The following is a 14,125-nucleotide window of genomic DNA, read 5'->3' on the forward strand; positions in this document are numbered from 1 at the left end:
AAAACTAGCACCACATACCTCTTAGTTTCTATCCAAAAATCGAGGGAAATAGAAATATTTAAAAAAACAAGTTACATTGTTCACACATATTATTAAATTAAATTTTTTACGCATAAATTAAAATACACATTTTCAATCTACGAGTACAAATTTTTTATAAATCTGATTCATCATGATCATTGTTATTCTTTGAGAAGAAAAAATCTAGATTTTGTTGCATAACATAAAATTCCACACCAGTTAAAAGATAAGATATTACGTAATAACACTAACCTAGATCCAATCTTTTCCAGCACTTACAATCCATCACAGAGAGAAAGATAAAATATTACGTAATGGCAAGATGTGGTGGTGTTTGCGCTCTTATTTGATGTAGAGTTTCACAAGATAGGTTCCAATATATAGAGTGGTGATGTTTGCATTCTTATTGGTATATAGTTTTTCTTGTGGATTTATGTGTTGGTAATATCTTGAACGTATTTACTTTATGAATGTATGGCGTAGATGAGTTATAGGTTACTTTATGAATGTATAACCCTCAGTTTCCGACTAAAACTAAGGGAAAAGATTATTTCCTTTTTAATTAAAAACAAAATAAAATAAAATAGGGACTTACCAAATGAATTCATCATTTAATTTACAAATAATAAAATAATAAAATAAATGCACCCTTTCCCCCCTCGATTTGACATTTAATCGACAAGTTAAATAAGATTGAGTTTATTATATCTAATGTGGATTGCTTATTTCACTGTAACTGAATATATAACTTCTCAGAATTGGTTAGGAAAATAATTATATGAACAATTGTGTTATAAATGAAGAACAACTTACACTAATCAATAATTTTCTAGCATCCTATAATTGATATCCCTCCCTTTAATAGTGAAAATTTCTTCAATCTTTCAAGTTCTTTATTCAACACTTCCTTTTCTACTAATTCATTCTTTGAAGCATAAATTTGATACTTTGAAAAATGAAAAAATATGGAAGAAATTTGAATGAAAACTAGAAGTATTGGAGAAATTTTAAAAATAAAAAAGCATGAGAAAAATGATGAGTTGCAAAAATGTTAGAAAAACATTAATCACTGGAAGACATATTTCAAATACAACATAATTTTTCAAATGATTATTTCCAAAATTAATTTAATAGGTTATATGTTCAAATAGGGGTTAGTGAAACAAACAATCAACATTAGATATAATATACTCAACTCGACAGAACATATGAGATCTGAATATCAATATCAATTTCAATACTCAAACTCAATAACAACAACACTATAACATATAGTAGAAAATCTAAACAACAACAACAATAACATCAACAACTCAAAAGCAACAAATTATATTAAAAAAACAACTTAAAAAATTAATCTCTCAACAAAACTACAACAACATCATCAATAAACCTCTAGGTGTCAACAACAACAACAAAATGAGTAGTGATGTTTGACGTACCAGATATCTGAAGAAGAAGTAAAAGAAAATACTTTAGATCTCTGTAAAAGAGACGAGAGTCCTAAACACATATGATATTTGTAATGAAGATGATATGTGTCTATGACACTCTTTGCCTTATGTTTCACCTCGGTTGGGAAACAAAACTCAAGCTAAAACTATATATATATATATATATATATATATATATATATATATATATATATATATATATATATATATATATATATATATATATATATATATATATATATATATAATATCTTTCACCACAAATGTTACTATGAGAGATTCGAACCCTTACACTCCAGGTGCATTTCATGACGGTTGTCAACATTGACAGTAGTGAAATTTCTTTTAGTAAAAAAAGTGCCCAAAAATGAGTTATTACTACGATTAACAAGATCAATGTTGTAATATGGTGTTATGAAAAGGTTTATTTTGTAGTAGTGTGTCTCGGGACAGATAGAGGAGGTAAATTTACATTCAATACAATTACTGATTTTTGCAATCTTCATGGAATCGAGAGGCAATTGACCATTGCCTACACTCCACAATAAAATAGAGTATCAAAGAGAAATGATAGAACACTAGTGAATGTGATTAGAAGCATGATGACAGGTAGATAATTTCCCACTAATTTCTTCCTGAAGCAGCTAATAAGGAATCCTATATACTCAACAGAAGTCATACTTTATCTGTGAAGGACATGACTCCAGAGGAAGCATGGAGTGCTGTGAAGGCCTTAGTGCATCAATTTAAGGTCTTTGGATGTATAGCTTTTGTGCACATTCCTGATTTGCTAAGGAAAAAGCTAGATGTCAAAAGCATCAGGTGTGTGCACTTGTGATTGAGTGAAGAATCCAAAGCCTACAAGCTCTATGATCCAATAAAGAAAAAAAATTGATGAGCAGGGATGTAGTCTCTGAATAGTCAAAAGATTGTGAGTGTAATAAGAGTCACAAGAAGAAGAATACTCAGTCAACTAACAGTGTTGATATTGAAGAGGAAAATATGAAATCTAATGAGGATGCCTTAACAGATGTAGAAATGCATATTGACAATGCTCTTCAAGTTGAAAGAAACAATGCAGAGAGTGAAAGTGAAGGTAGTGCAGCTGAAGAAGAAGATCTTCCTCCAAGGAAAAAGAAAAGCCTGGTTACTTAGACGATTATGTAACAAGCCTATAAGGTAAAGGAGAAGAGCAATTGAAAAACCTAGTTGGGTTTTGTAGTGGCAATGACCCCCTCACTTATGATAAAGTAGTTAAGCATGAGAAGTGGATAAAGGAAATGGATCAAGAGATTTATTCAATAAGAAGAATGACACTTGAGAGTTAGTCACCTTAGCACCAGGAGTCAAGAGGATTAGTGTTAAGTGGATCTATAAAACAAAGTGCAGTGAAAAGGGAGAGATGGAGAAGCACAAGGCAAGACTTATGGCCAAAGGATACTCACAACAATATGGCATAGATTACAATGAAGTTTTTTCTCTTATGGCAATATGAGACACTATTATGGTTATTCCAGCTCTTGTTGCCTATAAGAAATGGCAGATTTACCAACTTGATGTCAAAAGTATTTTTTTGCATGGTGAGTTGCTTGAAGATGCCTGTGCAAATCAACCCTTTGGCTATGAGAAGGGAGGAAGAGAAAAGGTCTTCAAATTGAGAAAGGTTCTTTATGGTCTTAGGCAGGCATCAAGGACCTAGTACAGTGAAATTGAATCCCACTTCAATCAATAAAACTTTGAAAAAAGTATCCTCATGAGCATACCTTGTTTGTGTAGATGACAATCAAAGAAGAAGAAATTTTCCATGACAAATTTGAGCAAGATTGGGTATTTCCTAGGAATGGAGGTAAAATAGGAAAATATAGGGATTTTAATACATCAACAAAAGTATGCCAAGGAGATCCTTTCAAGATTTGGCATGAATCAATCTAAGAAGGTGTGTAATCCTATTGTTCCTAGGTGTAGGCTAACAAAGAATGAGAATGATAAGCCTAATGATGCCACAAACTACAAACAAATAGTAGGATGCTTGATGTACATGCTTGCAACAAGGCCTGATCTAGCATATTCAATGTGTTTGGTGGGTAAAAATATTGAAAGACCAATTGAGATTCATCTGATGCAGGAAGGAGAATCCTTAGATACTTGAAGGAAATTGTGAGCCTTGATATTTTATATAAGAGAAGTGATAAGCTTGCGCTGCAAGGGTGATGAGATTTAGATTATGCAGAAGATAGCGATGTCAGTAAAAGCACTTCAGGCTATGTATTCATGCTTGGTTCAGGCTCAATCTTATGATGTTCAAAGAAACAACCCATAGCTACTCTCTACCACTGAAGCTAAATTTGTAGTAGCTCCCTCATGTACTTGTCTAGGCATATGGCTTAGAAATCTTCTTCACCGACTTGGACAAACTCAGGAACATGGCACAATTATAATGATTGACGACATCTCTACCATTAAGCTATCAAAGATTCCAATCTTGTATGGGTGATGCAAGCCATAGATGCTAAGTTTCACTTTCTAAAAGATCTAACTAGAGATGGAATAATTGAGATGTCGTTGTGTCTGTGGGGGTGCTTCATAGGTTAGAAGTTAGTTATCCAACTAATAGTTCTGCAAGTAACCAATCATAAGAATCCCTGATTATCAATAATGAATAGAGCTTACCCTTCCCTTTGCACGAACAGAGTGCACATCAATCACTAACCTAAACCGACTACCAATGAGATTAAACATTAACTATCCCAAGGTGTGTAAATGGACTCCAAAGAACCTCAACCACATTAACATCTCTACCGGCAAGAAAAACAATCTATTTTATGTATGTAGATGTTCATACATAAAATAAATTGGAAGATATTCATACATAAAATAAATAATAATACCAATGAGACAACCACATTAATATTAAAATTTATTTAGGAAATTGGAAATAAAATAAATTATAATATAACATTTTATATTTATAAAGAATAAATTTTTGTTGCATCGTAATCTGCATCAATACCGTCTCGCATCATATGTAATTGCGAAAACATAGTTGGAAGTTTTTTTTTTTTTTTTTGACCAAATAGTTGGAAGTTTTCTATGCGGCTGAATATTTGCTTTACAATAATTGATATTTTTACAAACAAATTAATTGTCAACTTTTACACCAATAAATAGCCCAAAAAACAAAGTTAGAATAAAACCAAAATAAAAATTTTATAACTTTTGAGAGATTACAAACAAACTTTACAATGAAAAAACATAATAATTCAAGAGCCCCACAAAAAAAAAAATCTAAGGAAATCAACAATGCTCATGATTTTGAAATAATGCTAATAATTCACAAATTGATACACACTTGAAGTAAGTATGGGCCTCCACAACAAAGTGATTGTCCCTTCATACTTTTTGTCCTCCTCATAATTTCATATTGCCATGAGAAAAACAGAAGAAGACATAAAAGGAAATATACAATAAAGAATATCCTACCACATATAGCTATATTGTGCAGATGCATGTATATGCACCTCCCTTGTTGTATATGATATTTCAATCTTCAACTGTATTTGTCTCTCTCTCTATTGTTGATATTATAATACAGCTTCTGTCTGGATTCTGACTGATAGTTTATTCACAGCAGCTGCTATTTCATCCACCGTGTTCAGTTCACACCCTTCCTCTACCTATTTCAATAAAATATACATTATCAAAATATTTAAGTACAATTAAATTGCAAGTTTTTTTTATAGTTTTTATATTCAGTTGCTTGTTTTGTTTACCTATTGGTAGGGTTGATTTGTGGATCCTATATATCGGTTTTGTCTTCCACTTGTAATTAACTTTGTCTCTTATTATGCACTACTTGTATTATAGAAATGTTTTATTAATATCTAATGAAAGTTTTATAAAAAAAATAAATACATTGAATAAAAAATTTATTTATATTTTATGGAAATAATTAGACATTGTCGCTTTTGCCACTATATTGTAAAATAAATTAGCAAAAATGGAAAGTTAATTTACCTTGACACTAACCGAAACAAGAACCAAATGATCCAAAGTAGAAACATTAAGGTGAAGAATATTGAGGCCAAGGTTTTGAATCCCAACAACCATCTTCATAACGTGTCCATGTTGTTTCTTCAACATTATCTTTATATTGGCATGGCTATCAACCAATGTCACTTCAATGTCTGCCGTGGCACGTGACTGGTTAGGGTTAGAAGGGTAGCACGTGTTGGTCTGAGGTGGACACGTGGAGTATTGAGGGAACATGAAGAAATCAGCAAAGGGTGATGATGATGATGAGTTGTTATTGTATACATTTTCATGTGATTGTTGTTGTTTTGTTTTGTTTTGTCCTTTCATGGATTGGATAATGTGTTCTAGCTCTTTTAAGAAGTTGATTGCTCCTCCAACTATTGATGCTTGGTCCCCCTGTGATTTGGAAACCATTGGTGTCAATGTTAAATATTTGTATGATGTTCAACAGATTTAAAAAGGGTTTAAAATAGGGATGTCTAAGAAATTGCAAATGATTGTCTGTAATTATGGTTTAGTTTAATTCAACTTTAAACAGCTTATGGTTGAGATGTATATACAATTGCAAATAATTATCTCAAGGAATTGTTGTAAGAGTTATGATTTTAAATTGTGGTTGGGTGTGATGTGATTGCAGTCATCGTAATTGATGTGATTCGTATTGCGAGATGACTATTTTATTGGATGGTTGTTTGAAATACAATTTTGAAAATTAATTAATGTTAAGACTTTTCATTACATTTAAATGAGTTTTGAAGTTTAGAAACTTTTGATTTTGATAAAAGTATAAAAAAAATTGGGCAAAATTGTTTAATGTAGTTCATAATACAATCAAACATGTAATTTTAAATCACACCGCTATTACAATGCGATGAAGTTATGAAGAGTACCGCATCAGCAATATTATAGTCAGAATTGCGGTTTGAACTATAATTAAAAACTATGATAATAATAACAAGATAAAAATTGCTACTACTCGAATATTCTAACTGAATATTGTTGTGGAAACTTTACACACTTCCACAAGTTCAAGATTATTTGACTTGGTTTTTAGATATAAATAGAGAATAATTTAATAGCAGAAATTTAATAACAGAATTTAAATTTATAATCTTTTTATTTATTTAAAATTTAGGTATCACCCTGCAGACATTAATATGAATCGAATATGAGAATATAAGAAATTCCACTCTAAAAAATTAAACCTTCACCACTAGGTCAAACATTAAAATTTATAATAAGTGTAATTCAACTTTATAAAATTAGAGATCCGATTTAAATTCTTTATCAAACTCGTAACAAATTGTTATAAGTTTGTATGAGTTAAATTTCAATGTAATTCTAAAATTTGTCCTTCTATCTTTTGGACATCTCTACAATCGCAACACGATTTAGAATGTATAGACAACATTTAAGAGTATATAATCTTTAAAACCTCATATAAGCAAAACATAAAACAATTACAATGGTTAGAAACATAATTACAAAACTAACCCTTTTTGCATAAGAACGAGGCATCAAGGATCTGAGCACAGCAAGGTACTCGTTCATCTGCTTCCTTCTATTCCGCTCAACTGCAATATGAGTCATCCTCTGGCACTCGATTTCCTCCTCATTTTTCGCAATCGCAGTCCGACGTCTTTTGCGCCTACGACTAACCAGTGCGGGGGCACCTTCTACAACAAAACTAGGAGGAAGATTGGAAGTTTCAGGTGAAGAATTCGAATCCCATTGACTTTTACCATTTTGCATCACGGAAGGAGAAGAAGAATCAAAATTCGTAACGATATTATGATTTAAATTCTTCTCGATTATTCCATAGAGATCTTGTTCTTCTTCTTCTGTAGTTTGGAAACTGTAGTTGTTGTTGCTCCAAGATTCTTCACTTCTTGCAACGGTTTCAACTAATGAATGCAAGTAATCTTTGCAACCGTTAGTGAATGTTTTGTCTGGAAAAACCACAGCCTCTAAGGTCATTATTTCACCTTTTAGCTCACAGAATAAAAGGTTAAACTAATGATTAGTAGCTATATAACAACAGTTTTGGATAATGATTAAGATGCAAGAAACTGTATATTTTGGGAAAGAGAGGAAGAAAACTGTGTTTTCCATAAAAGAGGAAGAAAAGTAACCGTTTTATAGACTCACTTGGCACTTTGTTATTTACGCAAATTTATATTAGTATTTGCAATGGCAATTTGTAATAAATTAATGATATAGTTGTAATTGTTTGTAAAGGCAATCAAAAAGTTATGTTATGGATTTACTGTTTGTATTGATTATTTGGCGGTTAAGTTATTGCCCAAGTTACTATCAACTATAAATTACTTGAAGATAATTTTAGTAATAATCAAATTTATTTATAGTATTAATTTATTTAAAATTATTTTTTGTCACCATAAGAGGTGTTTAGATGGAGTGTTCTAAAAAGTGGTATCAAGATGGTTACAATTATTTTCATGATTGTACTATTATTTTCATGATAGTTATCTATACAATTATTATCAGATAATCGAACTTCCCATTTTATTATTTTATCTAATTATCTAAGATTACGTACTTGCACAGTTATAATATTAAAATACAATATGACCAAATTAAATAATTTAACCCAATATTGATAAGAATATGAAAAAAAAAAAAATTACACTTATGAAAGACAGCATCTTGCATGTCTCATTACCTATTCTATTTTTACTTTATTATAAAATGTAGATTTAAGACACCATCTGACAAAACAACTTTCAGGTAAATGTGATAGAAAGTTGGTTAGTTTCTTATTAAAGTTTAAAAACTTGTTTATTTGAATAAATATAGGTGATTTATTCAATCAAAATATAATCTTACATTTTAACAACATTTTTCCTTTCAAATCCATCATTTTCACCATCTTTTCACTTAATATCACTTGCTGCCTGTTGTCGGACAACATGGTGATAGATTTAGATTCTTTGCTACAAGTTCTGAGAACCAAAATTTTGGACTTACTAATTCATGTAGTCCATGAGACCCCACACAAATCTTGTAGTATTTGTTATAGGGCTCAAAATTTTACTATTTTACTTTTTTTTTTTTATAGAAAGCAAGAGATATATATTAAATGAAGAACTAAGGCTATTTTACTATTTATATTTATGACTAAAATAAATTTTTTTCTTTTTTTTTCCAAATTTGGTTTTAATATCTTAAATTTTAAAAATGGTTACTTTTGTTTTCCCAGTTTTTATTTTCACTATTTGAATTTATTTATAAGTTTATTAAGGTGAATTTATCGAGGTAGATAAATATAATATGATACATTAATGAAATCTTATTCAAAATTAAATTTTTTTAATTTATTGATTTAAGTATAGTTTTGATCTTCTCACTACAAAAAATAAGCTCATTAGTGACGTGAATTTCACGCCACAACAAGCAAAATCATATCACAAACTGAGTTTTGCGACGTGACTTTTTACGCCGCTGGATAGAGGGTGACAACTAAGTTGGACGTGATTTTCATGTCACTAATTAGATTCAATTGTTTCTCCGTGTCAAAGTGCTTTTGTGCCCGGAAGACAATTGTTGGACGGAGTTTTAGTGGCTAACGAAGTTGTGGACTATGCTAGAAAGGAGGGAAAAATTGTTTGCTTTTTAAGGTTGATTTCGAGAAGGCTTACGATAAAGTTAGTTGGAAGTATTAACGCTATATGTTGGAAAGAATGGGATTCGGGACTAGATGGTTGAAGTGGATCGAATTGTTGATTTTTAAAAGTAGCATGTCGGTTCTTGTCAATGGGAGTCCTACAAAAGAGCTTGAAGTTTTAAGAGGGTTGAGACAAGGTGATCCCTTGTCACCTTTTCTTTATGTCATAGCGGCGGAAGGTTTATCGGGGTTAGTGAGGCAATCCATTGGTGTTGGTGAGTTTGTTAGTTTCGACATTAAAGGTTCTTGTTCGGTGGACATCCTTCAATTTGCGGATAACACTTTAATGGTGGGGGAAGGGTCTTGGAAGCATGTTTGGGAAATTAAGGCGATTATTAGGGCTTTTGAACTAATTTCGGGTCTTGGCATAAACTATCACAAGAGTAAGTTGATCGGTATAAATAATAACAATTCTTTCATGGAGGTGGCGGCATATTTCCTATCTTGCAAAATTGAAGTAAGTAATTTCCATTTTCTCGGCATTCCTGTTGGGTTTAATCCAAGAAAGGAGTCGACTTGGATTTCCCTTTTGGACAAAATGAAGAAAATATTAGGAGGTTGGAAGAATCGGTTCCTTAACTTGGAAGGAAGAATTACTCTTTTGAAGTCTATTCTAAGTTCTTTGACTATTTTCACGATGTCGTTCTATAAGATGCCTTTGAAGGTGGTGAAAGAATTCGCAAGGATACAAAGCAACTTTTTGTGGGGAAGAGTGGAGGAAAGGAGGAGGATTTATTGGGTTAGTTGGAAGAAAGTGAATTTACCTCTTGAAAAAGGGGGATTGGGAGTTGTCGCACCCTAAATTTTGACCTAGGTTTTTATCTGATTCATTCATATTAGCATCGATCAATTCATTTGCATCATTTGTATTGATTGTGTTCAGGTTCATAGTCACGTTACATCCAAATTGTGACCGATTTTGGCACCTTGTATATTTATCATTTGTTAATTAAATTAATAAGTTAAAGTTAGTTATTATCGAAATTAACATTTCTTTGATAATCAAAATAATTATTGATTAAATTAGCATTATAGATAATATTTGCATTTTTGTCCTAATCATTTATATTTGACGTTATAATAAGGTTTTGTTTAATTTACTTATCATAGAAAAAAATCAAAAAAATATAACATATTATTATATTGGCTTTTTAACTTTACAATAATCTTAATGAAAATGCAGTAAGGATCCTATTACATAGGATACCCCATTTGTTTGGTAATTACATAAAGTGACAATAAAAATGCAAAAAAATTAGAACCATTGTTGCTGTTTTCTGCGCATCACCACCATCTTCTACACAAAACTCCAAATAAACTTGCTGTCAAACCTGTCTACAAACCAACAAAACCTTGTCTCTGCTCCACCAACCTGCACACAACAGTCCAGGTATTTCACCAAAATAGACACAACAAACCTGTGCAAAAAAAAGCAACAAAAGCAGACTACCAAATTTGTTCAAATCTCCACCCTAATTTCCCCCCCAAAATTCACATTTCCATCTATAAAAATCAATCACAGCAAACACAATAGGGGAGGAGAATCGCAGCCACCAAAACCCTCTCAAACCTCTGCTCAATTCATAAAGCACTCATACAAAATACTCACGCACTCTGCAATTTTACTCATACCGACTTCAACCTTTACCAAAATCCCTCAACCCTCACTCAGAACCTCCACTAAACACACATAATCTTCACTCACAATCTCAGCATCCCCAGACATTCACTCAAACCACAACCTCTAAACCCTCCTTCACGCCTCACCTTCAACAAACAACTTCAAACACCATCATAATCTCAATCGAGTCACCGTTCCGATAGTTAAAAAAATCTCCACACACTCTACCACAAATACTCCACTTAACCTTCATACTATCCAAAACCGAGTCTCACCATAACTCAAACCTCACTTCATCTTGATCACAACCAAAACCTCTCACAAACTCAACCTTCATTCCATTTTAACACTAAAAAACCTTCAACCAAAAACACACAACTTACCAAAATAATCCTCATCAACTCAGAAATCCATAGACCGACACAACTTCATTCAACCGCACCGCTCCTCACCTTCGAGCCAACCAAACACAACTCATAGCGTCAACCAAACACCACACTCAGAAGCAGTAGAAGATTCACGGAGCAAAGAAGAAGAGCATAGCGAAAACGTAAGAACATACCTGAGGATCTCATTCGTGGTATTTTTGTTATTGTTTCAATTTTCACGTTTTTCTTTGCATTTTCGATTTCACCTTGTATCATGTAACCTCTGGATTAATGAAAATCGTAGGGGGTGATTAGGGTTCTTGAAGGGTTAAGGGTTTGCTGTTTGAACTCGTATTTTGATTGATTATTGTTGCGTTCTTCTTGTTGTTGAAATCGTGAGAGATAACGAGTGAGAGAGAGCTGTGAGATCGAGAGTTGAGAGAACCGTGAGATTGAGAGTTGAATCACGAGAGGGAAAGTTTGTTGTTGTTGTTTCTGTAAATCGAGAGATGAAGTCGATTGGGAGAAAAGAGGGATCGAGAAAAGAAGAAAGTTTTGTTTTATTTTTTGTTGTTGTTTTTTGCGTGTACTGAGAAATTACAGAGAAAGCATAGAGAATGTGCGGCCATTTATTTTCTTTTAGGTTTAGCATGTGTAGTACTGGTTCAAACCGGATCAAGTTGGATGCACAAGGCCCATTTGGGCATTTCCTTTTTTTTTTTTAAAACAAACCATTTAACTCAAAAAAAAATATATAACTTTAAGGCCCATGCGCCTAATCTCTTTACACCCCCATTTTCAAATAAAAAAAATCACCATCTCTTTTATTTATTTATTTATTATATTAGTTTTTTTCGCTATTAATTTCTCATGCCATTATGCTTAGAATATATGTCAAAAATCCAAAAAATAACATTTTTTCATTCAAATAAAACTACTCGATCCAATGTCGAGTCTCACTTCAAATAATTTCACAATAGTCTTGATCAACACCAAGTATCTTTTTCAAACTTCTTTTGTCACAATCAAAAACCTCAAAAAATGTTTTAACAATCGAATTGAGTCGAGTCCACAATGGATGAAATTAGAAGGGTTTGTACGTACTTGTACAAGTTGTTCTAAAACATTTAGGCGAAGGCCGTTAAGCCTTTGTTTGAATGTTTGTATCTCATTAAGGACTCCACAAAACTCAAGTCGTTTCAATCTCTTTCATCATCCAAGAGGGGTTTGTACGTACTTGTACGAGTTGCTCTTTCAAGCATTTAGGCGATGGCCGTTAAGCCTTTGTTTGAATGCTTGTATCCCATTAAAGACTTCATCAAGCTCAATTTAACAAATGCTCTTTCAAGTATTTTAGGCGATGACCGTTAAGCCATTGTTTGAATGCTTGAATTCCACTTTTTCCATAAAACAATTTTAGTTCAAAACTCATCTTTTATTTGCCCAATTGCAAATCTCGCCCAAGTGCGAACAACATTCAAAAACCTGTCTTCCCGCCCAAGTGCGATTAGACTCATCAAAGTCAATTAATAAGTTCGTAGTTCCTTAGAACTACAATCGCTCTGATTCTTCCATTGAAGATATGTAGGCACAAGACTCAATTGTCTTGGCGAGCACACTAATAAAAAATACCATTTCGTAGCCCCGAACTACGATTGCTCTGACTTTCCCATTGCACTAGGGAATACGTAGGCACAAGATACAAATGTCTTGGCGAGCACGATAATAAAAAACTTTAATTTTGTTTCTTTCTTATAATAATAAAACGCAAGTAAATAATAAGCTAACAATCGATCACGAAAATAACTAAATGGGTCCCATCGAGTACGATGGAAGTAAGGGGTGCTAATACCTTCCCCTTGCTTAACCGACTCCCGAACCCAAATTTGGTTGCGAAGACCATCTTTGTCCGTTTCATTTCATTTGTGGGTTTTATCAATATTTTCCCATTCCCATTGGAATAAATAAAATTTGGTGGCGACTCTGTTTTGTTACAAATTCGTGGCGATGATTTTTTGACCCGCGACAGCTGGCGACTCTGCTGGGGAGATACCTAAGAGAGTCAACCCTAGTTTAGTTTTATCGTGATATTTGCTAGCTTTATTTACTTGCTTCTTTATTGTCTATATTATATCTTTGTTTGATTTCTCATTCTTGTGGTTGGAATCTCTTGATTATTGCCGTATGTGAGAAAAAGCTCTACACCCGAGCTCGAGTGACACGTAAGATAAGATGGTGGTCTAGTATTAAACTCGCTTGACGTAGTGTCAAGTGGGAGGTACTAAAACCCCGACTGGAGTAGGTCCTTTGAGGAGATGCCTGTGACTAAGTAAGTTATTTACTTGGGCTATGATATTTCTGATTCGGACCGCCGACTCTAGGGACCTTTAGAAAAACCCTAAAACCATGACTTTTAGGAAATGGTGGTTTCGCACCCAATTTGCGTAACGTAACTATTACCGTGGATAAGTGCGAAAACCACACTCAGAATAGGCTTCATTTGAAAACACAATTGGATGGTAAGTTATTTACTAGATGACTGAGTTTTCAAAAGGAGCTCGCAACTCTGAGAACCGTGTCTAGAACCTTGTTGATAAAACCTTAGACTGTGTGCCAAGTAATTTGAATCTTTCTGTATCCAGTTGATTGAAAATCCATCACTTGTGAATCATACATGATATGATATGGCATTCATTTTTGCATTAAAAACAAAATAAAAATCATCAGGCATTTGCATTCATTAACATGCATTCTCATTTCAAAAATCCAGTACTCATACTTTTTTTTCCTCCAACGGTTGGCAAAGCAAGTCAATTACCCGACACTCTATTAGACTCGAAGCATGTCTCAGAAGACGCTGGGTGAGCTCCAAAAGAGATAAAAAATGAATTCAGAAGATTCGTGGTCAATATCATGGAAATGCTTCAAAGCATTAAACACCAAG

At 32.8% G+C, this 14,125-nt stretch overlaps 1 protein-coding gene across 1 annotated transcript; it reads right to left on the reverse strand.

Annotated features, from left to right (window-relative positions):
* Positions 1-4,617: 4,617 nt before the first annotated feature.
* LOC131617307 (transcription factor bHLH94-like) lies at positions 4,618-7,655 on the reverse strand. Its single transcript, XM_058888622.1, has 3 exons — positions 7,002-7,655; positions 5,490-5,903; positions 4,618-5,149 (listed from the first exon to the last, which is right to left on the reverse strand). Exons 1-3 carry the CDS (start codon positions 7,482-7,484, stop codon positions 5,057-5,059), a joined length of 990 nt encoding a protein of 329 aa, XP_058744605.1. The 5' UTR covers positions 7,485-7,655; the 3' UTR covers positions 4,618-5,056.
* Positions 7,656-14,125: the final 6,470 nt, after the last annotated feature.

The sequence above is a fragment of the Vicia villosa genome, linkage group LG7, assembly GCF_029867415.1.
Source record: "Vicia villosa cultivar HV-30 ecotype Madison, WI linkage group LG7, Vvil1.0, whole genome shotgun sequence".
NCBI lineage: Eukaryota > Viridiplantae > Streptophyta > Magnoliopsida > Fabales > Fabaceae > Vicia > Vicia villosa.